This window comes from Globicephala melas, chromosome 4 (genome assembly GCF_963455315.2).
Source record: "Globicephala melas chromosome 4, mGloMel1.2, whole genome shotgun sequence".
NCBI lineage: Eukaryota > Metazoa > Chordata > Mammalia > Artiodactyla > Delphinidae > Globicephala > Globicephala melas.
In genome coordinates this window covers 55,689,028-55,712,609 of record NC_083317.1, presented here as the reverse complement: position 1 = coordinate 55,712,609, position 23,582 = coordinate 55,689,028, and the positions used below count along the sequence as shown (strand labels likewise).

General features: G+C 38.2%; 1 protein-coding gene and 1 pseudogene across 1 annotated transcript in view; both read left to right on the top strand.

The window, feature by feature from the left end:
* MORC1 (MORC family CW-type zinc finger 1) overlaps positions 1-23,582 on the top strand; it is a 179,422-nt gene that overhangs the window by 50,588 nt on the left and 105,252 nt on the right. Inside the window, 4 exon segments of the mRNA XM_060297564.1 lie at positions 13,624-13,749; positions 18,531-18,610; positions 19,535-19,608; positions 21,992-22,056. Of these exon segments, the coding sequence (XP_060153547.1) occupies positions 13,624-13,749; positions 18,531-18,610; positions 19,535-19,608; positions 21,992-22,056 (345 nt within the window).
* LOC132597221 (uncharacterized) lies at positions 16,136-17,019 on the top strand (annotated as a pseudogene).

The following is a 23,582-nucleotide window of genomic DNA, read 5'->3' as shown; positions in this document are numbered from 1 at the left end:
ATATGTCCATGTTTCTTGTACTTCTATTAGTATTTGCTGTATATTTTTCTGAGTCATTAGATTTGTGGCACATATCTCATTTTGCTTAAGTGAACCTTTTATTAATTTAAAATATCCCTTTATGTTCCAGCTAATGCTTTCCAATAACTTTGATTCTACTTTTGTCTAGGATTAACCTATGCTCTCTTTCTTTTAGTTAACTTCTTCTTACTATATGTTTTACCACTGCTTTACTAACAACAGTGTTACTTTGTTTTTGGTCTGCCTCATATAAGTGTTATAAAACTAGATTTCCTACTCAGTCTAAGTGCATCTATCTTTTAATAAGACATTTGTCTAATTCACATTTATAATGACATCTGATATGGTTGGAATTACACTGCCTTCTTATTTTATGTTTCATTTTTCTTTGCTTCCTTGGTTGTTATTTGTTTACACTTGGTTTTTATTTGTTTTATTTTGTTCTGCTTTATTTTTCCTTTCTCCCCTTTTGTCAGATTGGTTGAGATGTGATTTTTTTTTTCTCAAGGAGGAATATTCATTTATTTTCCATTCCATGTTTGAAAAATTATACATTCCATTCTGTTCTTTCAGTGGATTATCTTTACATCTTAAATAATCATATATAACTTATATATAGTTTTCTTATTAAAGTTTACAGTTAATCAGTATCTATATCATCTCACAAAGAGGCCTTAGTATGCTCTTTTATTTCTCTTCCTTACCAGTTCCTTCTTTTAAAATTATTTTATATTAAATTTATTTACAAATTTTTACAATATTTTTATCACACCCTGCATAAGTAATTATTTAGACTAAATTATAAGATTAAGAAAATTGTTTTTGCTTACCAGAAAATCTTCCACACTGTATCTTCTTTATTGGTTAATTTACTGGATTATGTTCTCAAATAATTACATCAGGGTCTATTGGAGGTAAATTTATGGAAGCTTTATATCCGTAAAAGTGCCTTTATTGAGGGGGATTGGTTCCAGATGGCAGAGTAGAAGGACGTGGGCTCAATCCCTCTTGTGAGAGCACCAGAATCACAACTAACTGTTGAACAGTCATTGACAGGAAGACACTGGAACTCACCAAAGAAGATACCCCACATCCAAAGACAAAGGAGAAGCCACAATGAGACGGTAGAAGGGGCACAATCACAATAAAATCAAATCCCATAACTGCTAGGTGGGGGACTCACAAACTGGAGAACAGTTATACCACACCAAGTCCACACAGTGGATTGAAGGTTCTGAGCCCTACGTCAGGCTTCCCAACCTGGGGGTCCAGAAATGGGAGGAAGAATTCCCAGAGAATTAGACTTTGAAGGCTAGCGGGATTTGATTGCAAGACTTTGACAGGACTAGGGGAAACAGACTCCACCCTTGGAGGGCACACACAAGTAGTGTGCCCACCAGGACCCAGGGGGAAGGAGCAGTGACCCTTAGGAGACTGAACCAGACCTACCTGCTAGTAGTGTAGGAGGGTCTCCTACCTGATAGAGGCAGGGGGTGTCTGTGGCCCATGGCAGGGAGCAGGACACTGGCAGTAGAACTTCTGGGAAGTACTCCTTGGCATGAGCTCTTCTGGAGTCCGCCAATAGCCCCACAAAAGAGCCCGTAGGCTCCAGTGCTGGGTTGCCTCAGGCCAAACAACCAACAGGGAGGGAACTCAGCCCCACCCATCAGCAGACAAGTGGATTAAAGTTTTACTGAGCTCTTCCCACCAGAGAAACACCCAGCTCTACTCACCACCAGTCCCTCCCATCAGGAAGCTTGCACAAGCCTCTTAGGTAGCCTCATTGACGAGAGGGCAGACAGCAGAAGCAAGAACTACAATCCTACAGCCTGTGGAACGAAAACCACATTCACAGAAACATAGACAAAATGAAAAGGCAGAGGACTATGTACCAGATGAAGGAACAAGATAAAACCCCAGAAAAACAGCTAAATAAAGGGCGGTAGGCAACCTTCCAGAAAAAGAATTCAGAATAATGATAGTGAAGATGATCCAGGACCTCAGAAAAAGAATGGAGGCAAAGATCGAGAATATGCAAGAAATGTTTAGCAAACACCTAGAAGAATTAAAGAACAACTAAACAGAAATGAACAATTTAATAAGTGAAATGAAAAATACACTAGAAGGAATCAATAGCAGAGTAACTGAGGCAGAAGAACGGACAAGTGACCTGGAAGACAGAATGGTGGAATTCACTGCCGCAGAACAGAATATAGAAAAAAGAATGAAAAGAAATGAAGACAGCCTAAGAGACCTCTGGGACAACATTAAATGCACTAACATTCCCATTACAGGGGTCCTAGAAGGAGAAGAGAGAGAGAAAGGACCCAAGAAAATATTTGAAGAGATTATAGTTGAAAACTTCCCTAACATGGGAAAGGAACTAGCCACCCAAGTCCAGGAAGCGCAGAGAGTCTCAGGCAGGATAAACCCAAGGAGAAACACGCTGAGACACATAGTAATCAAATTGACAAAAATTAAAGACAAAATTTATTAAAAGCAACAAGGGAAAAATGACAAATAACATAGAAGGGAATTCCCATAAGGTTAACAGCTGATTTCTCAGCAGAAACTCTACAAGCCAGAAGGGAGTAGCATGATATATTTAAAGTGATGAAAGGGAAGAACCTACAAACAAGGTTAATCTACCTGACAAGGATCTCATTCAGATTCGATGGAGAAATCAAAAGCTTTACAGACAAGCAAACGCTAAGAGGATTCAGCACCACCACCTCTACAACAAATGCTAATGGACCTTTTCTGAGTGGGAAACACAAGAGAAGAAGAGGACCTACAAAAACAAATGCAAAACAATTAAGAAAATGGTAATAGGTATATACAGATTGATAATTACCTTAAATGTTAATGGATTAAATGCTCCAACCAAAAGACACAGGCTCGCTAAATGGATACAAAAGCAAGACCCATATATATGCTGTCTACAAGAGACCACTTCACACCTAGGGACACTTACAGACTGAAATTGAGGGGATGGAAAAATATACTCGATGCAAATGGAAATCCAAAGAAAGCTGGAGTAGCAATACTCATATCGGACAAAATAGAACTTAAAAAAAAGAATGTTACAAGAGACAAGGAAGGGATGCATACATAATGATGTATGATGTATGTTGTATTACATACATCATTATGATTATATTATATGATCAATATATTATATGATCATATCATATGATCAATAATATGATCAATCATATTATTGATCCCTACATAATGATCAAGGAATCAATCCAAGAAGAAGATACAACAATTATAAATATATATGCACCCAACATAGGAGCACCTCAATACATAAGGCAACTGCTAACAGCTATAAAAGAGGAAATTGACAGTAACACAGTAATAGTGGGGGACTTTTAACAACTCATTTACAACAATGGACAGATCATCTGGGCAGAAACTAAATAAGGAAATACAAGCTTTAAATGACACAATAGACCAGATAGATTTAATTGATGTTTATAGGACATTCCATCTGAAAACAGCAGATTACATTTTCTTCTCAAGTGCACATGGAACAGTCTCCAGGAGAGACCACATCTTGGGTCACAAATCAAGCCTCCATAAATTTAAGAAAATTGAAATCATATCAAGCATCTCTTCCAATGACCACGCTATGAGATTAGATATCAGTTACAGGGAAAAAACTGTAAAAACCACAAACACATGGAGGCTAAACAATATGGTACTAAACAACCAAGAGATAACTGAAGACATCAAAGAGGAAATAAAAAATACCTAGAGACAAATGACAATGAAAACATGACGATCCAATACCTAGGGAATGCAGCAAAAGCAGTTCTAAGAGGATAGCGTATAGCAATACCATCCTACCTCAAGAAACAAGAAAAATCTCAAATAAACAATCCAACCTTACACCTAAAGTAACCAGAGAAAGAAGAAGAAACAAGACCTAAAGTTAGTAGAACAGAAGAAATCATAAAGATCAGAGCAGAAATAAATGAAATAGAAACAAAACAATACCAAAGATCAATAAAAATAAAACTGGTTCTTTGAAATGATAAACAAAATTTATAAACCTTTACCCAGACTCATCAAGAAGAAGAGGGAGAGGACTTAAATCAATAAAATTAGAAATGAAAAAGGAGAAGTTACAACAGACACTGCAAAATACGAAGCATCCTAAGAGACTACTACAAGCAACTTTATGCCAATAAAATGGACAATCTGGAAGAAATGGACTGAATTTTAGAAAGGTATAGCCTTCCAAGACTGTACCAGGAAGAAATAGAAAATATGAACAGACCAGTCACAAGTAGTGAAGTTGAAACTGTGATTAAAAATCTGCCAACAAACCAAAGTCCAGGACCAGATTGCTTCACAGGTGAATTCTATCAAACATTTAGAGAAGCGCTAACACCCATCTTTCTCAAACTTTTCCAGAAAATCACAGAGGAAGGAATACTCTCAAACTCATTCTACGAGGCGACCATCACCCTGATACCAAAACCAGACAAGGATACTACAAAAAAATAAATGTACAGACCAATATCACTGATGGATATAGATGCAAAAATCCTCAACAAAATACTAGCAAACAGAATCCAACAACACATTAAAAGGATCATACACCATGATCAATTGGGATTTATTACAGAGATGCAAGGATTCTTCAATATATGCAAATCAATCAATGTGATACACCATATTAACAAATTGAAGGAGAAGAACCATATGATCATCTCAATAGAGGCAGAAAAAGCTTTTGACAAAATTCAACACCGATTTACGATAAGAACTCTCCGGAACATGGGCACAGAGGGTACCTACCTCAACATAATAAAGGCCATATACGACAAATGCACAGCAAACATCATTCACAGTGGTGAAAAATGGAAAGCATTTCCTCTAAGATCAGGAACAAGACAAGGTTGCCCACTCTCACCACTATTATTCAGCAGAGACTAGGACTTTTGGAAGTCCTAGCCATGGCAGTCTGAGAAGAAAAAGAAATAAAAGGAACAGAAATTGGAAAAGAAGAAGTAAAGCTGTCACTGTTTGCAGATGACATGATACTCTACATAGAGAATCCTAAAGATGCCACCAGAAAACTACTAGAGCTAATCAATGAATTTGGTAAAGTTGCAGGATACAAAATTAATGCACAGAAATCTCTGGCATTCCTTTACACTAATGATGAAAAATCTGAAAGAGAAATTAAGGAAACACTCCTGTTTACCACTGCAACAGTAAGAATAAAATACCTAGGAATAAACATACCTAGGGAGACATAAGACCTGTATGCAGAAAATTATAAGACACTGATAAAAGAAATCAAAGGTGACACAAACAGATGGAGAGATATACCATGTTCTTGAATTGGAAGAATCAGTATTGTGAAAATGACTGTACTACCCAAGGCAATCTACAGATTCAATGCAATCTCTATCAAATTACCAATGGCATTTTTTACAGAACTAGAACAAATAATCTTAAAATTTGTATAGGGACACAAAAGACCCTGAATAGCCAAAGAAATCTTGAGGGAAAAAAACGGAGCTGGAGGAATCAGACTCTCTGACTTCAGACTATACTACAAAGCTACAGTAATCAAGACAATATGGTACTGACACAGAAACAGAAATATAGATCAATGGAACAGGATAGAAAGCCCAGAGATAAACCCACACACCTATGGTCAATTAATCTATGACAAAGGGAGTAAGGATATACAATGGAGAAAAGACAGTCTCTTCAATAAGTGGGGCTGGGAAAACAGGACAGCTAGATGTTAAAGAATGAATTTAGAACACTCTCTAACACCATGTACAAAAATAAACTCAAAATGGATTAAAGACCTAAATGTACGAGTGGGCACTATAAAACTCTTAGAGGAAAACATACAAAGAACACTCTTTGACATAAATCACAGCAAGATCTTTTTTGACCCACCTCCTAGAGTAATGGAAATAAAAAAAAAAATGCAACCTAATGAAACTTAAAAGCTTTTGCACAGCAAAGAAACTATAAACAAAATGAAAAGACAGCCCTCAGAATGGGAGAAAATATTTGCTAACAAATCAACGGGGAAAGAATTAATCTCCTCAATATATAAACAGCTCATGCAGCTCAATATTAAAAAAACAAACAACCCAATCAAAAAATGGCTGGAAGACCTAAATAGACATTTCTCCAAAGAAGACATACATATGGCCAAGAGGCACATGAAAAGCTGCTCAACGTCACTAATCATTAGAGAAATGCAAATCAAAACTACAGTGAGGTATCACCTCACACCGGTTAGAATGGCCATCATCAGAAAATCTACAAACAACAAATGCTGGAGAGGGTGTGGAGAAAAGGGAACCCTCTTGTACGGTTAATGGGAATGTAAATTGATACAGTCACTATGGAGAACAGTATGGAGGTTCCTTAAAAAACTAAAAATAGAATTACCATATGATCCAGCAATCCCACTACTGGGCATATATCCAGAGAAAACCATAATTCAAAAAGACACATGCACCCCAATATTTATTGTAGTAGTCTTTACAATAGGCAGGACATGGAAGCAACCTAAATGCCCATCGACAGATGAATGGATAAGGAAGATGTGGTACATATATACAATGGAATATTACCCAGCCATAAAAAGGAATGAGATTGGGTCATTTGTAGAGACGTGGATGGACCTAGTGACTGTCATACAGAGTGAAGTAAGTCAGAAAGAAAAAACAAATTTCGTATATTAACACATATATGTGGAATCCAGAAAAATGGTAGTGATGAACTGTTTTGCAAGGCAGGAATAGAGACACAGATGTAGAGAAGAAACCAAGGGGGGAAGTGGGGGCTGGTTGTGGGATGAATTGGGAGATTGGGATTGACATATATACACTAATATGTATAAAATAGGTAACTAATAAGAACCTGCTGTATAAAAAAAATAAAATAAAATTCAAAAAAAGTACCTTTATTTCCCTTTGTACCTCAGTATTTAAATGGATAAAGGAATATTGGTTTAAAAATTGTTTTTCTCAGTACTTATTACTTGTTTGACTTCTTGAATCCATGTTGTTAGTGAGAAGTCTGCTGAAGATGTAATTATTAAAATTTTGTAATGCTCATTTTTCCTGTGCATAGCTTTTAGGATTTTCTCTTAACCTTTAATAATTCCATAATGTGGGTCTTGGCTTTCTCTAATTCTTCATACTCAGCAGTTGGAGGACTCTTGTAACTTATTACTTTCATATGGGCTCTGCCTTCAAATAGATCCAGATCCAACCACTTACCATCTCCTCTGCTGCTTTGATCCTGGTCCAGGCTACCCTCATATCTCACCTGGATTATTGCAGAAGTCCTCCCACTGGTCAACTGGTCTTCCTGCTTCCACCCTTGGCCCTATAAAAACTATTCTACCCTTGCTCCTCTGTAGCAGCCAGAGTAGTCTTTTAAACAGTCTCTGTATAGAATTCTCCAGTGACTTCCCATTTCACCCAGAGAAAAAGTCAATGTCTGTACAGTGTTCTGCAGCATCCTGCATATTAGTCACTTATATTCCTCTGATCTTCTTTCCCCTTTTTCTCATTCCTCTCTACGCACCCAAGCATCCTTACTATTCTTCCTTGGATTTCAGCAGGAGACTAGTATGTGTTCTAAGTCTACCAACTTGATTCTAGCTATGTCTTTGATTTTTAAAAAAAGATTCCTTTATATGATGTCGTGGTCTGTCAGCAGAGACATTAGGGTTAATTGAATGAATGGGCAGCATTTGCAGTCTAATGCCATATCATATGTTCTTTGTAAAGTCCATGCAGAATTAGAAAATATGGGCACCATATCCTTGAATCCTGTTCTGTGGATGGAGTTGAAGGAGCCAGAACCTCAGGCTTACAGGCAGGTAGGGGCTGTGGATGGAGGCTGCCTGAGCCCGTCCACTAATTCCCACCACTCTGCAGCAGTGCTGGGCGTCCAGCCACTCAGCCTTGGAGGCAGTAGGTACATTATAAAAAGCATGAACTTTGTAGTCACTTAGAACTGGTCTCAAATTCTGGTTCTTCCACTGAGTAACGGACTATAGATAGATTCATTTTACATTCACTCATTCAGTGGATATTTACTGAGTGTAAGTATCAGGCCTTGCTTTAGGATCTGGGGATATATCAGGGAAGAAAACAAATATCTCTGCCCCCAAGTGGCTTGAATTCTGTTGAGAGAGCTTTCATTCTAATGATAAGTTATTTGTGGTCTCTGAACTTCAGTGTTCTCATCTACAGGATGAGGCTATTGCATCATCTACTTAATACGAATACTGTAGAAATAGAAGAGGCACAGTACTGGGCATGTGGAAGTTCTCAGTGCATTTTAATTCTGTCCATTCTTCTTCTCCCATAGCACTTCTTTCTAGCACTTACTATAATGCTCTGTAAACTAACTCAGTGCCTGGTACATAGCAAGTAACAGATGAATTAAGGTAAACCGAATTGAATGTCAATGTCTAGGTAATTTTCTAAGGATATTGCAGATACTTTCATTGGAAGGTGCTGGCACTTTCCGTAGTGGGTTCTACTGTCCTCCATCCCTGAAGATCACTGGGGACCTTTATTAGGATGAGAGGGGGAGTTTTAGGAAATTTTGTAAAGTGCTTCTGTTACCTTTGAAATCCTTTTTGACTTCCAAACTGTGAAGGCTTGATCACTCCTATAACATTTTTCCTGATTCCCTTTTGGGGGGCCAGGATCATATGACCATTTCACTTGGTCTGTTATGTATGCAATTTCCTTTTGCCCATGTTGTTTTCAATTACTTAATATCTTCTTAACATATTCAACTTTATGAAAAAATGGAAGAAACCACGGACTCTAGTAAAAAAAAAAAGGCATGTCATGGAATTGGCTGTTATCAAAAGGGCCTTTCTTGCCCCTGGAATCCATCATGGCTCAGGATCTCAGGCAACTAGAGGAATCCATCCAAAAGTAATGATATAATACGGAGTAATGGAGTTGAAATTTTGTGCTAAGTAATGTTTTGAAATTAGGTGTCATGTTGCCAGTGTGTTTCTAAATTGACAGTCATTGGGCAGCATTCCATAATGTCTCTAGTTTATGTCTTAACTGAGCTGGCTAGGAACACATCAAAAGTCACAGCTTCAGATTGTTATAATGTAGTGCTTGCCATACTATGGTTATGGCAGAAGCACTTTCATTACTTTGCGCAGCTTATAACTTTTCTTTTAAATTGCCTCTTTGAGTTGACATTTCTCTTAGGTATAATCTACCCTGAGATTAAATTTAGTTAGCCCCTTTATAGTTCAGAACTTAAACTAGTTAAAAATCTTTACGCACTTCTTTATATTCAAGATAATATAGGCCTTGTTAATTTCAACTTCAAGAACTCTTCAGAGATTTTATAGGGATTTTTAGCAATAAATTTAGAAAATGATAAACCAGTTTTGGTTATAGTATACAGTATTTTCATGAATAGAAATATGACACTTCAGAGATACTCCAAAAGGGATCTAATTTAGTCTGGTGCCCAGATTTTAGAGTTGTTTTCTCAACTATGGAAGGTAGCTCAGTGGTTGGACTGGATGGGAGTCTGTTGTCTGTGTACCCAGTGTAGGTAAATGTGGAGGGTGTCCTAGGTCCAAACACCTTCAAGAGATTGTTCTGCTCCCTTCTTTCAGGAAAACTGCTTTACATACTACCCTGTCCAGTAGGTCTACCAGGCAATGGTTCTTAAAACTGGTGGAGTTAAAGAAACACCTGGATAGTTAAAAAAAAATTCACATTCTCAGACTCCAGCCACAGAGAATCTGAATTGGTAGGTAAAGGAGATTTGACCTTGGTCATGAGACCCCTCTTTCTGGACCCTCTCCTACCCTTAACATAGTTTGGTGGTCCCAACACACCAGTCCACCCATGATATGCCACATATGGAGCAACACTTCCAACAGCAGGAGGACAGGGTGATTAGTCTGGGAGAAGAGAGAGGCCACACAGAGGCCACAGCCACAGCTGGAGGCTAAATTTGAGACTTTTTGCGAATACCCATTGCTGAGTAGGGGACAAGCACATAGATTACCCCAGCTCCTCTATCATATTCCACAGACTATAAAGCCAGTTTCTGCCTGAAAATTTTCCCTTCTCAAGTCTGTCACATGACGGGTGTGTGTGTGTGTGTGTGTGTGTGTGTGTGTGTGTGTTAGGGAGCTTGCTCTCTCTCTTCTTTTCTCAGTTTATTATAGACAGTTAAATAGAAAGTAAGAGAGAAAGATGATACAGACAAAGAGAGAGAAATATGGATACTTCTGGAAAACTTTAGGTTGGAAAAGACATTTAGGAGGAAACGAGACGAACACCTCTTGGAGAAGATCTATGAAGCAGCTCCTGCATGATGGAGAGTAACACTATATTTTTTCTTAGATCTTCTGAAGATACCATGATGACAGAGTACATTTGTATCTCAGTTTCCCCAGTGGGTGGCTTTATTTGTAAACACTGGTAACATCATCACTGAGGATGATCAGTCATTAAAAAGTCTTGTATAGGGAACCCTGTGGTGTTCGTTCTAAATTAAGCCAAGGAAGTCCTGAATAATTATCATTTATTCAACAAATGTTTATTGATGAGGATGCTAGCCTCATGGAGGGTACAGCCTGATGGAGATACAAGTAAGTAAACAGTCAACGACACCACAAAGCAGCAAGTGCTGTGGAGGGGGCCACAGAAAAAGGAGGGGAGCACCGGAGAGTGACTCACCCAATCTTGGGGAGTGAGGGAAGGCTTTGAGAGGAAGTGCGATCTGAAGTGTGAAGAGCAGCTCACTGAAAATGGCCACAGAATTGAATGTGTCAAGGCTTGGGGGTAAGAAAGCATGACCCCATATCTGGAGAACTGAAGTGGTCCTAAATGGCTAGACTGAAACTGGCAGGAGACGAGGCTGGAGAGTTAAGTGGGGTCCAGATCATGAAGGACCTTATGTATCACATAAAGACGTTTGAAAGTGACATTGGGAAGCCTGGTTCATATACAGATGTCATATTTAGCCTTCTTTGTCTTTCTGTCACTGACATAATAATAGCATAAGAAGTATTGCTGTTCTCTTTGTCACAAGTAAATAGGAACTTTCAAAAGTAGGTGTGTGGGGGCTTCCCTGGTGGCGCAGTGGTTGGGAGTCCGCCTGCCGATGCAGGGGACACGGGTTCGTGCCCCGGTCCGGGAGGATCCCACATGCCACGGAGCAGCTGGGCCCGTGAGCTGTGACCGCTGAGCCTGCGTGTCCGGTGCCTGTGCTCCGCAACGGGGGAGGCCACAGCAGTGAGAGGCCCGCGTATCGCAAAAAAAAAAAAAAAAAAAGTAGGTGTGTGTGTAGCAAAGGGTTAATGCTAGAAGTCTTGCTTGCAAGATTGGCCCTTGGCTGGCTTCTGGGAACTTGGCTGGTAAACAGTTCCCCTCACTGATATAAAACTTTCTGTAACAGGTGAAGGTGGCTCACTGTGTCCAGACTGTGCAAATAACATGATATATGCTGAAAATCTACTTTTTTTTCTGGGACTCTGGAACTTTTATACATGCTAGGCAGAGGGTGTTTATATGACCAGCCCCAGTAAAAAAGACAAAAACAAAAACAGAAGCAAAGAACAAACAATGATGAAAAAGCCTTGAGGGCCCAGAGTCTCTAATGGGCTTCCTGAGGCAGAAGCATCACACACACGTTGCTACATTTTCATAGCTGGGGAAAGAGTATTCTCTGTGTGACCCTTCATGAGAGGGGGAGAACATAAGAAAGCCACACGAGGATTCCTCCAGACATCACCTCTCTTTTCCATAGGAGCCATTGTATATCCTTACTTCGTCACCACGATAAAGCTTAGCCATGAATACAATTACATGCTAAGTCCCGTGAGACCTTCTAGCACACCTTCCTCACGTAGGGGAGGTCTTGAGGATCCCCAGCAAACATGCTATGAATATTTACCTATAAATATTAATGGAATGAGTAAAGAAGTGACCTGTTAAGAAGTAGACATATTAGTGTCCTTATTTTATATTTGTATAATATTTTTTTTAACCCAAACTTGTCTAACCCAGTTGTATCTCTCACCAGATTTCTCAAATTCTCAAACTTGTCTCTGAATTACTTTTGACTTTTACCTTCAAATGACAAAGAAGTGTTAGCTTTGAGGAGAGTCAAAAGAAGGAGCTTCTAGCTGTAAGGGCAATTTCAAATCAGGAGATCCAGAAAGGATTTGAATAATGGCAGAAGTCCTCAGAATTTTTATAGTGTCCCAAGGTGACTTTTTTTTTCTCTTAACAGGGGAGGACTTACTTGACTGTGCAGCTTCTGGTGTACTAATAATTGACTACATTACTGTAGTCATGCAGATAGCCTTTCGTGTCACATTAAAGCTGCACTTGTATTTATGGAGTAATAGCCATGGACTAGATACTTTTATGTAATTTATATTGGGAAATTCTACTGAAGGCTTTCTTTTTAAACAACTAATAGAAATTCCTGACTTCATAATGAGCTTCAGATCCTGCCTGGAGGAACTTATAACCAACCAGGAAATCCTTGGACTGCCTATGGATTTCGTCTTCATTTTTGTAAATTCCTTGGAGCTCGGTTCTTTCTTACTGAGTAATTGCCAATAATGTGACCCCATTGAGCAGCCACCCCTCAACAGGCTTTATATTTCCTTTCCACCAACTTGTCTCCCTCTGGACTGAGGTAGGATTATAAAAATGATAGGTTTACTGCTCCCTGCTTTCTATTTGTGCCTTGTAGCCCTTCCCTTGTAGACTTTTCTAGGACCCAGGAGATGAAGAGCACTACTTCTTAAGCATGGCTGGGCCTGTTTTTGATCTTTATTTCTTGTCTAATTGGAGAGGATTTACAGTTCACAAGTAGACTTTAATATAGAAGGTCCCTGGAGTTGTTGTTATACAGCAACTCAGCGACTTCTCAACAATGTGCTGTTTTACAAGGGTAGTTTTCTTCATAGGCTATTTATGTTGTTTCTGCTCCCATTTTATTGCCTTTCCACCCTTTATTTTTCTCTTTTCTTTTTCACTTATCATGTTATCAGACTTCTCCCCTCAGCTGGCCATTAATACTTATTTTAACCCTTAATTGCACTTAAAGAGTGAAGTTTTATGTTTCTTGTTCATAATTTTCAAAGCAAATGAAACATTTTATTGTATTTCTCTGTTTGCAGTAACTTCATGGAAATGTATTTCATTCATGTGGGGCTAGATTCATTTTGTTATGTTTGAGCAGGGGGATTGTTTTGTATATTTGAGGCGGTTTTGTCCTTCTGGGCTGATAGCTTTAATGAAAAGTATCTTTTCTATTGCTGATGTAAGTCTACTTTGAATTGGCTAGTTGCCAGCCAGAGTTCAGTTCTAATCAATGTGTAGGTTATTCACGGAAGCCCTTGTATTTAGGGGTGTGTGAGTGTTGCAGGATTTGCTGGTATTTGTTGTGTCATTAGGTTTAGAAAAAAGTTCCTGAAGCTGCTAGTAGTAACCATTATGACTTGGTAGTCTTAGTTTTTCTTCTCAAGTAATGTCATTATTACATTGTCTACAGTATGGCCTTTGATATTTTCTTTTCTAGTTTTCCAGAGAGACGGTCCTTCAGAGCCTATACATCTGTTCTGTATTTTGACCCTTGGATGAGAATATTCATTCAGGCCAAAAGAGTTAAAACAAAATACCTATGTTATTGCCTCTACAGACCCAGGTAACTCACCTTTGTTCAATCATCTTCATAGAGTTTTCATTTGTAAAATACCTCCCACCCCAATTGTTAAAGTAATTTGATAGTAAGATTTTTACAATTGCAAATAAAATTCAAACTGCATTCTGGAAGGTTTGCTGAAGAGTAATTATATGAAACAAATATTTGGCCATAATAGTAACATACTGCAGTGAACACTCTAAGTTAGATGGTCCCCCCAAGTAGGAATATGTTATTTACTTCAGTGACTCCTAGGTGCTTTGATTGTAATGGGTTCTATTAAAAAAATCTGCTCACTTATATTTTCTTTTTACTCAAATATATTTGAACTATTAAGTCATATACATATATGTGTATATATATTTTATATAGAGAATGCACATATGTACATCTGGTTCACTTATATTTTAATTACCATTTATATTTTAGCATAAGCTTTTTTTAAGCTTACATTTGCCTATTATATAACTTATCTTGCACAACTATGCATGCTATGAGAACAGTTTTTTTTTTCTTGGTGTGTGGTGTGTGGGTGGTCATTCATTTATTTTCTAAACATTTATCAACACCTGTTAGTCTGAGATTGTGCTAGAAAGATAAGATTAGTTCTAGTTTTCAGGAGTTTACTATCTACTGGGAGGAATATTTAATGCTTGTACATTGTCTATATGTACGCCTTTTGATATACATTATGTTATTTAATTTTGGAGTGACCCTGTGGGTTATGTTTTATCATCATTTAGAAATAAATAAATGTCAGAACTAGATAAGAACTCAAATCTTCTGGCTCCGAATTCTTTACCAATTCAAATTCCATGCTCTTTCCCCTATACCACACTAATTCTTTATAACAGACCCACATTTGTTGTATTGTCTTATTTCCATGAATAAGCAGTTGCTGTTCTGGGGTCTTGCAATCACTCATATTGATACTAATATGAAAAATTGTGGATCTCTGAATTGAATGCCCTGACCACACACGAATGGATTCCTCAAAAGCTCTTTACTTTTGATTTCTGATTCTACTGCAGGTCATGTTTTGAAAAGTGAAGTATACCAAGCCTGAGACTTACTGTATAAATCTGTTTGTTCCTTAATTCATATCAAAGTGATACTTCCTTTTCATCAGTCTCATTCTTCTGGGAAGCACCAAGGGTCTCCTGGATCAATCAATATAGCTCATCTTTTCAAATTAAATTATTCCTCTCTTAGTGAGTTTGGGTAAAAAATGGTTTAAGCCAGTGGAAAATGTGGATTTATCCCTATATTCTGAGGGAATTTTATTAAATTGAATTTCGTCTACCTAAATTACTTATATCAAGTGATGGCTGTTTCCTACCCTAGTATATTTTTTAATGCACCTTTCAGTGTAATATTCTTAGATATATCTTACCAGGAAGTAGATATAATATAAATATTTATTTTATTCCTTCAAAGATACTTAAGGAGGCTCTGGTACTTACACGGGGCTCTGATAAACTGTTAAGTCCGATATGTTTTGGGATCTACAGTATAGACAGGTTTAATTTTTCATGGCTTTATCCCTTAGGCTTAACTTTCTCTCCATTTGACTTATTTACTTGCATATTGTTTTCCTCACAGCTTCTCTGGTGGCAAAAGTTTTGTGTAAGAAATATGTGGCGTTCTCTGCATGTTATTTCACCCCTAGTGGGGTGACCCTTACTTTATTTCTTCCTTAAAAGGCACTCTAGCTCTAATGGCTGTATGGAAACAAATTAAAAGCTGGGAATGACCCTATGGGACCAGAGTAGAAGCATGTAAAATGTATTAAAAATGATTAAATACTCTGTCCACTTGACCATCCAGCCTCCAATAAACTTCTAGACATGAACCCTGAAGTATTATTTATAAGAATACATACCTATACTTTATGGTCAGTCATTTCTCTATATTTTCGTAGCAAACAGAAAGAAGAAGATTGCATTTTAATTGTGTGGATGGACTTACAGTTGCTGTAGTTCCTTTACCCCAATGTCTCTAACAAGTTCAGAAGGTGCTAGGGGGGAATTTTTGGTGTCATGTCATTGGTTTCCTCCCTTAATCATATTCTCTTCAGTGTTTTTATCAATAGCTTGGGTAAAAAACAGGCATGTTTGAATTCATAATAGACCCTGAACTAGAAGGAGTATCTTATATCAGGCATAATGCGAACAAGATGTGAGAGAGTTGAAATACGAAAGATAAATGTAGTATAAATAACCTACAGTCCCGAATTTAGATTTAAAAAATCTATTGTGTTAATATCCTAGACTTGGACAGTGATTTACATGAAAAAAAATAGATGTTTTCATTGACCACAAGCTTAATCTAAGCTGATAGTGTGACAGGGTTGCTGAAAATATTTATGGAACTTAGCTAGCAGCACAAGATGGTAGCCATCCGTTCTCCCCCCGCCCCGCCGCGGGTGCCAGCGGCTCGGGCGGCGGGAGCAGCGGCAGCGGCCAGGCAGCCCAGCTTCGCGAAGGCTCTGCGCCCGCAGGCACCCGGCCCGCGCCCGCCCCGCCGCCACGATGCACAAGAGGAAGAAACCGGCTCCTGCAAAAGTAGAAACGAAGCCAAAAAAGGCGGCAGGAAAGGATAAATCTTCAGACAAAAAAGTGCAAACAGAAGGGAAAAGGGGAGCAAAGGGAAAACAGGCTGAAGTGGCTAACCAAGACACTAAGACAGACTCACCTGCAGAAAATGGAGAAGCTAAAAACGAGGAGAGCCCAGCTTCCGATGAAGCAGGAGGGAAAGAAGCCAAGTCTGATTAATATCACCCACCTGGTCCTATCAGGGGTCCCTGTCTCCCTCCTTGTACAATCCAGAGGAATATTTTTATCAACTATTTTGTAAATGCAGGTTTTTTAGTAACTAGAAACATTTTTAAAAAGGAGAGAGTCCCACCTCATCCCATTTTTTAAGTGTAAACGCTCTTTTTTAAGAGCAGCGTTTGCTGGGTTGTTTATTTTTTGGTAGAGTCAGAAAATAGTGGGATATTGAATATGGGAGGCTTTGATTGTCTTGGGTGTCAGCTTAACATTCCACAGATGGGGGGTAGCTTTTCTATCCTATAATACAAAGCACACTAAATGGCAGTTTGGAGACAGTTGTGCATTTAATGTCTTAAACGCTTTACATTACTTGTTTCCCATGTTGTTTTTGGTAGAATTGTTTCCTAAAGGAAACCACTCACCCCTTGATCTTGGCTCTCCTGGGCAGAATTTTGTGCACTTTGTAACATCTTTGGTAATGGTAGTCCAGTTCTTCTAGTAACTGTTAATGTGCTGTGGATGACTGACAATTTGAGTGTGTAGTGTATATGATATTAAATTGTGAATTAGTTGGACTTACGATATAATAGCATATTAGTATTTGAAGGTATTGGTACTTGATATCCTGTGAAGGGAAATTTGCCTCCAAATTTTAAGCTGGAAAGTCACTGGAATAACTGTTCAGAAAAGAATCACAACTACATGATTTTTTAGATTTTTGGTACGTATATTGAGAATTGTGTACAAATTGAAATGTCTGTATACTGATCCTCAAAACAACCAATAAAATCTCAATTATAAAAGAAAAGAAAAGAAAAGAGCAAGATGGTAACACTACCAATAAACCATGTCCTGCTTATACCATGTCTGGAGGGTGATGTTCAGATGAGGATGCTTTAGGAGGGAAGGGACTTCCTAGCTCACAGTATAAATTAACTATCTGGTTATCTGGTAGGGGGTCATTGGTGGAATTGAGCATCATGCCGTGGCTGAGGGAATACACAGGGCCTGAGTGAAAACGTGAAAAGCTGCCATGTGATGGTTGGAATTCTAGAGGGCAGAACTTGGATGGCTGGATAGAAGTGGAAGACAGAGCTAGCTCAGCATGAGAGTGTTAGGCTGTTTTTGCAAGGCAGAGACACACAGATTACCTTTTTCTATTGGTGTATATTTATTTATTTAAATTTATTTGTTTATTTATTTATTGGCCGAGTTGGGTCTTCGTTGCTGCGCGAGGGCTTTCTCTAGTTGCGGCGAGTGGGGGCTACTCTTCGTTGCAGTGCGTGGGCTTCTCATTGCGGTGGCTTCTCTTGTTGCAGCGCACAAGGTCTTAGGTCTTAGACTGTAACAGAAACAAGCTGCTGGCCTAATTAGGCCCACGAGCAGTATTTTGCCTATGCCTGGCATAGGCTCATTGGGCATATAGATGTAGACTCTCTCCTCTGCCTGAACAGATGCCTCTTTTTATATGTCTTTAAATGTTTTGGCTTCAAGAGATGTTCTAGAATTCTCCATCTAACTCTCACTGCCTTTCTAAACACTGCCTTTCTAAACATTGAAGTTATCAGAGAATGTTAAGCTCCTGAGTCTACATGGGTATCAGACAAAATTAGGGACTGAGAGAAGCAGTTTATCCAGTATCAGTGATGATCTGGGTAAGAGGGCTAGGTATATTAACCAGAAACTTTGATAATGGAGCAGTTACATAGAAAATTTTCTTTTTAAGAAAATTGTCCTATTTTACATGTATAAGTGAACATTTGTGTGGCCAGAGATTTTCTTATATCTCTCCTGAAGTTCCCTTACTAAAGCAAAATTGCCAAGTATCAAAAGGCAAGAAATTTTTTTTAGGCCTAAACTTTGCTGACTTACCAGCTGAATGCAACTTACTTGATGACTTTTTCTTAATAATAACATATCTCTGGAGTATATAGTCTTCCTAAAGAACATTTTTGTATTATGAACTTTAAAATGATAATCTGACTTACGTCCTTTCTTGTTTCATTTCAGAAAGTATCTGTATGTCACATCTTCTTTTAAAGGAGCATTTAAAAATGAAGTTAAAAAGGCAGAAGAAGCAGTAAAGATAGGTATGTAATTACCTATGGCCTACATCGTTATTGTTAATTTATCCAGCAGACGTTAATTGAGCAGTTATTCTGAGACATACCCTGCTTTGGGCATTATAGGAATAAACACAAGTAATCAAATGTAATTCCTACCTCTAAGGAACTTCATAACACGTTTTCCATCTTTGATTTTGTCTAAATATGATGTTATTATTATAAAAGTAATTCAAGTTCTGCGTACACACTTGGAACTAGATTGATGTATATTAGGGTTGTCCTGATGCAGAGTTAGATCATTTTAGAGACTGGTGTTGCATCCACTTTAAGAAGGCATGCTCTGGGCTTCCCTGGTGGCGCAGTAGTTGAGAGTTCGCCTGCCGATGCAGGGGACACGGGTTCGTGCCCCGGTCTGGGAAGATCCCACATGCCGCGGAGCGGCTAGGCCTGTGAGCCATGGCCGCTGAGCCTGCGCGTCCGGAGCCTGTGCTCCTCAATGAGAGAGGCGACAACAGTGAGAGGCCCTCGTACCACAAAAAAAAAAAAAAAAGAAGGCATGCTCTACACATTCACTCCTCCCACAAAAGGACAAAGCCATCCTTCCCCAATGATCCAGGAGGGAAGAGTAGCTCTGTATCCATATTTCATGGATTTTAGAGAGTTTCCAGTCAGCCAAACATTCAGTCATGACTTTTGAATTTGTATGTGTGTGTGTATATATATATATATATATATATATATGCCCTATAAGTTGTCATGACTTAGAGGACCCTGTATGGCTACCTAGTCTTGGAATGTGTGAAAGCTATAGAAGGAATACAGGATTTTCTGAGATTATCATCTGTAAGCCATTCTTACTGGTCATGGATATATTATATATATGTAATATTCATTTAAAGATGCTTGAAAGGGTTTCATTTTATTGAATCATCTTGCTTCTGTTTCTAGCTGAACTCATATTGAAAGAAGCACAAGTCAAAGGAAACCACTCTGACAGAGCTTCTTTGTCTTCTCCTGCCAAGGTATGACATATAGAGTAGTCTTCTTAAATGGTGAACAGGGTCATTTGCTTTTTCCTGTACACAGATGACTCTTATTTATCACTTACTTCTTAAACCTTTAAACAAGCTCGGAAGATTGTTAATTTTAACACAGGTAAACAGAATAGATGGGTGCAGAGAAAGGGGAGGAAACTCAGCAAGTGGGGGTAGGCTGAGATTGAGAGCAAAGGTGAACAAAATGTGGGGTGAATTGAGAAGTAAGGAAGATCATCACAACTCATTTCTTTAAAAGGAAGGGAGGGCTTCCCTGGTGGTGCAGTGGTTGAGAGTCCGCCTGCCGATGCAGGGGACGTGGGTTCGTGCCCCGGTCCGGGAAGATCCCACAGGCTGCGGAGCAGCTAGGCCCGTGAGCCATGGCCACTGAGCCTGCGCGTCCGGAGCCTGTGCTCCGCAACGGGAGAGGCCACAACAGTGAGAGGCCCGCATACCAAAAAAAAAAAAGAAAAAAAAAGAAGGGAAAAGTGATAGAGAAAAGGAGAAAATAATGAAAAGCTAGCAGAAAAAACTAGCCTATCAAGTCTCCCTGAAAATATCTCTTCAAATTATAGCTCCCTATGGACCTAAATAAATAGGGAGAACAAGGAGAAGATTAATAAGCAATCCTTCTTTCTAGTGCTAAGAATTATTTACTATAATTATGAATATTACTAACAATGCTTCCAGCTTACAAAGCTCTTTTCTTATGAGTTGCTCCACACAGTTCATAAACATTCTATGTAATCCTTGCAATATGCCCATGAGTAAGATAGGTTATAAAGAACTATTATTATTAATTATAGTGCATAGAAACTAAGAGAAAAAGAATATTGCGGCCGGACATGTATTTTAAGTTTGCTAACTTTTACCAAAAATATGGTACCAAGCTTGCTACCACAGTAAGTCATTGCACGACATATTTACGTGCTTGCATGGGATAAGGAGGTATAGGGAGAAAAAAATGCTTCACTTCACCCTTCCTTCATCCTCTTCTGTGCACTCAGTATATGAATTCTTTCTGTAATTTGCCCTCAAACTTTCAAGAGTGTGTCTGATAAAGAGCTCTCATATCTAATGGTCATGAATATGGGATGAAATCAAAGAGTAGCACATGTTAATTCCCCAAATCTATCCATGACTTTCCCCAAATTCTTTTACCTTTTTTTTTCACTTATTTTTTTTTTAAGGTAAACATAGACCTATCTTATTGTTGTTGACTTTTAAGGAAGAGTTTAAACTTTCTTTATTTTGTCTCTAAAAAAATCAATCCTTGGCTGTATGTATTTGGGAGACAAGAGAAACAGACTCTTTCTAACGGGTCAGGACCTTGCTTTCTTCTTGCCTTAGCCAGTTACCTCTCGCTGCCCCTTTGCTCTGTGCTCTAAGTTCATTGACAGGAAGGGCAGGGATGTCTTTGAGCAGCTTGCTTTGTTGCTCTGATGCACACTGGTTTCTTTAACTCAGAGAAGAGAGCTAAGCAGAATGACCTCGGCTTTTGACCTCTTAAATTCCTCTAGGCGGTTGGGTGGTTGAATTTGAAGTGAAATACTTACCAAGCATTTACCATTTTCTTTTACTTTAAAGGCCGCGAAAATAAGGTTCAGTCAGAGGTATAGCCATCAAATGAGATGCCCATCTTTCACATCAAGTGGATGGATCACATTAAAAGTCTATTCTTATTTGTGAAATAATAACAATGCATTTTTTTTTTCTGCCTGGTTATAGAGAGCATACCAGAGATAGGGTAGTGAATAAGCCAGTATATCAAATTAAAAGAGAAGAAAAGAAAGACAGGTGGGTACCAGTATTGAGGCACTCTGAAAGGGAGAAAGCCCAGGATAGGATACCCTATAAAGGGAAAGTTTGCGGAGGATTAGTTAGGGGTATATGGAATTTGATATAGAGGAGACATTTTCTTTTGGCCTCTGATAAAATTTTTTAATTACAATTTTTTTTTTCCCGAAGGAAGCCTTAGTGATGGATCACGTGATTCAGCATTTTCTGTTTTCACAGACAAAAGCCAGAGTCTAGGTGCATTGAATGACTTTCCCAAGCTTTCACATAGTTTGTGTGAAAGCCACTGTGACATTACAGGAAGCAGTGACTCTTTCTGTAACAGCCAGAGAGGACATTGGCATATGTGCAAAGGGAGAACTGTGGGCTTGGATTTGGTTTGTCTTCTTAGCTATTGGAACTTAATCATTTATCAAGTATTTATTGAGTATCTGCTATTGTAGAATTGCATTAGGCAATGTGACCTATCACTATTACCCTTGTGAAACCTTTAGATAATAGGATAATAAATATCAACTCAGCTCTCATTTTTTAATGGCATTATGTGCTCTCCTAACCAAATGTACTTCTCCAGGATGTATTATGGAAAGCTTTGGAAGATGTAAAAGCAAAGCAGAAGATTCTTCAAGAGAAACGGAGGTAAGACATAAGATTTTCTGTTTGCTAGAATCCTCTGTACTATGTTAAAACAAATTCTGATTTCTGAGTAGGCAGATTTGGTGATCATTATGACAGTTTCTCTTCCTTAGCTTGTGACATCTTATGATATTAAGCATAATATGGTCAAAATCCCCCAACCAGCGTAATCAATGGAAAGTATTTATAAAGTATATATTTTCATGTACACATATGTTAAAACTTCTCAATACAGAGTGAAAACTTAGTTCAGTGTTTGATTAGATGAAGAAGAGAACTGCCCAGGGGTCCAGCTGACAACTTCTCTTTCCCTGTGTCCTTTGCCATTTAAACTCTGGAGGGTTGGTCCCAGTTCCTTCCCTTTTCTCGTACTGCTTAACAATTTAAGATCGAGTATGCTTCAAGTAAAAGTATCACTTATATAAGGTTAAAATAAAAATAGCAAGCCTATATTACAAAACCATTGTTTACATTGGTAGGGTTGACTTGATGTCCAGTTCAGGTGTTAAGCAAGTTAAATTGAAAATAATCACTGTTGTCCAAGTAAAGTCAGACTTTGGAAGCTGTGATAACTTTGAGAAACAAATTTTTAGGGAAGTGTTATTAGTTTTCAGCATTTTTTGGTGTGTGTGAACCATGATGTGCTATATAACCATAACTTTCTTCAAAACTTAAATTTGAAATGTTAATTATGCATTTATCAAAATAAATATACAATAAATGTCATAGAAATCTTCAATGAAAAGCAAAGGCCTCTTTAAAGACTTCAGAAAGAAAAAGCTGGTTGATGACTTTTTTTGTCATCACAGTGATAGGCATGAAAGGTGACCATCCTATTACAATAATGCCAGTTGGTGTGAACTTATTTTTATAGCAAAATGCTTTTTTTAAATTTGAAGACAATCAGTATGCCATTTACTGTCGCAGAGTGATTATGTCATACCCTCCAATACTCTGTTTTGGGGTCCCTTACAAAGTCAGTATTCTATTTAGTTAAACAACGGGAACATAATTATAGAGTAGACATTTTTGAGAAAAACTTTGATTCATATATATTTAACCCGACATGTATATGCATTTAAAAAATACATAATATATTAATTCATGTCAGTAACTCCCTCAGAAAGTCTGATGTACTCTATATATCATATCCATATAGAAGGACTGATACAACTTTGTCATTGTCCTTTAATGATAGATATATTTAATCAGTCCAGTAAGTATGTCAGTTGTAATAGCCCATGATCATGAATTTGAAAAGAAAAGCTGTTTTTGTGGAATGAGAGGAGCTACAGGATGGGTGGAGGGAAAGAATTATATTTGGTACCATTCTTGGTTGGGAAAGGAGAATAACATTTGCCAGGCACCTAATGTCTTCCAAGTCTGTACTGAACATTATCCGTTTTACTCCTCACGGAATCCCAAGTGGCTAGGCAGGTATTATTCCCATTTTTCACACGAGACAGAAAGTTGAAGCGACTCATCCGTAGTCACATGGTTGTTGCAAAGACAAGCTTGTATTTGAAGTC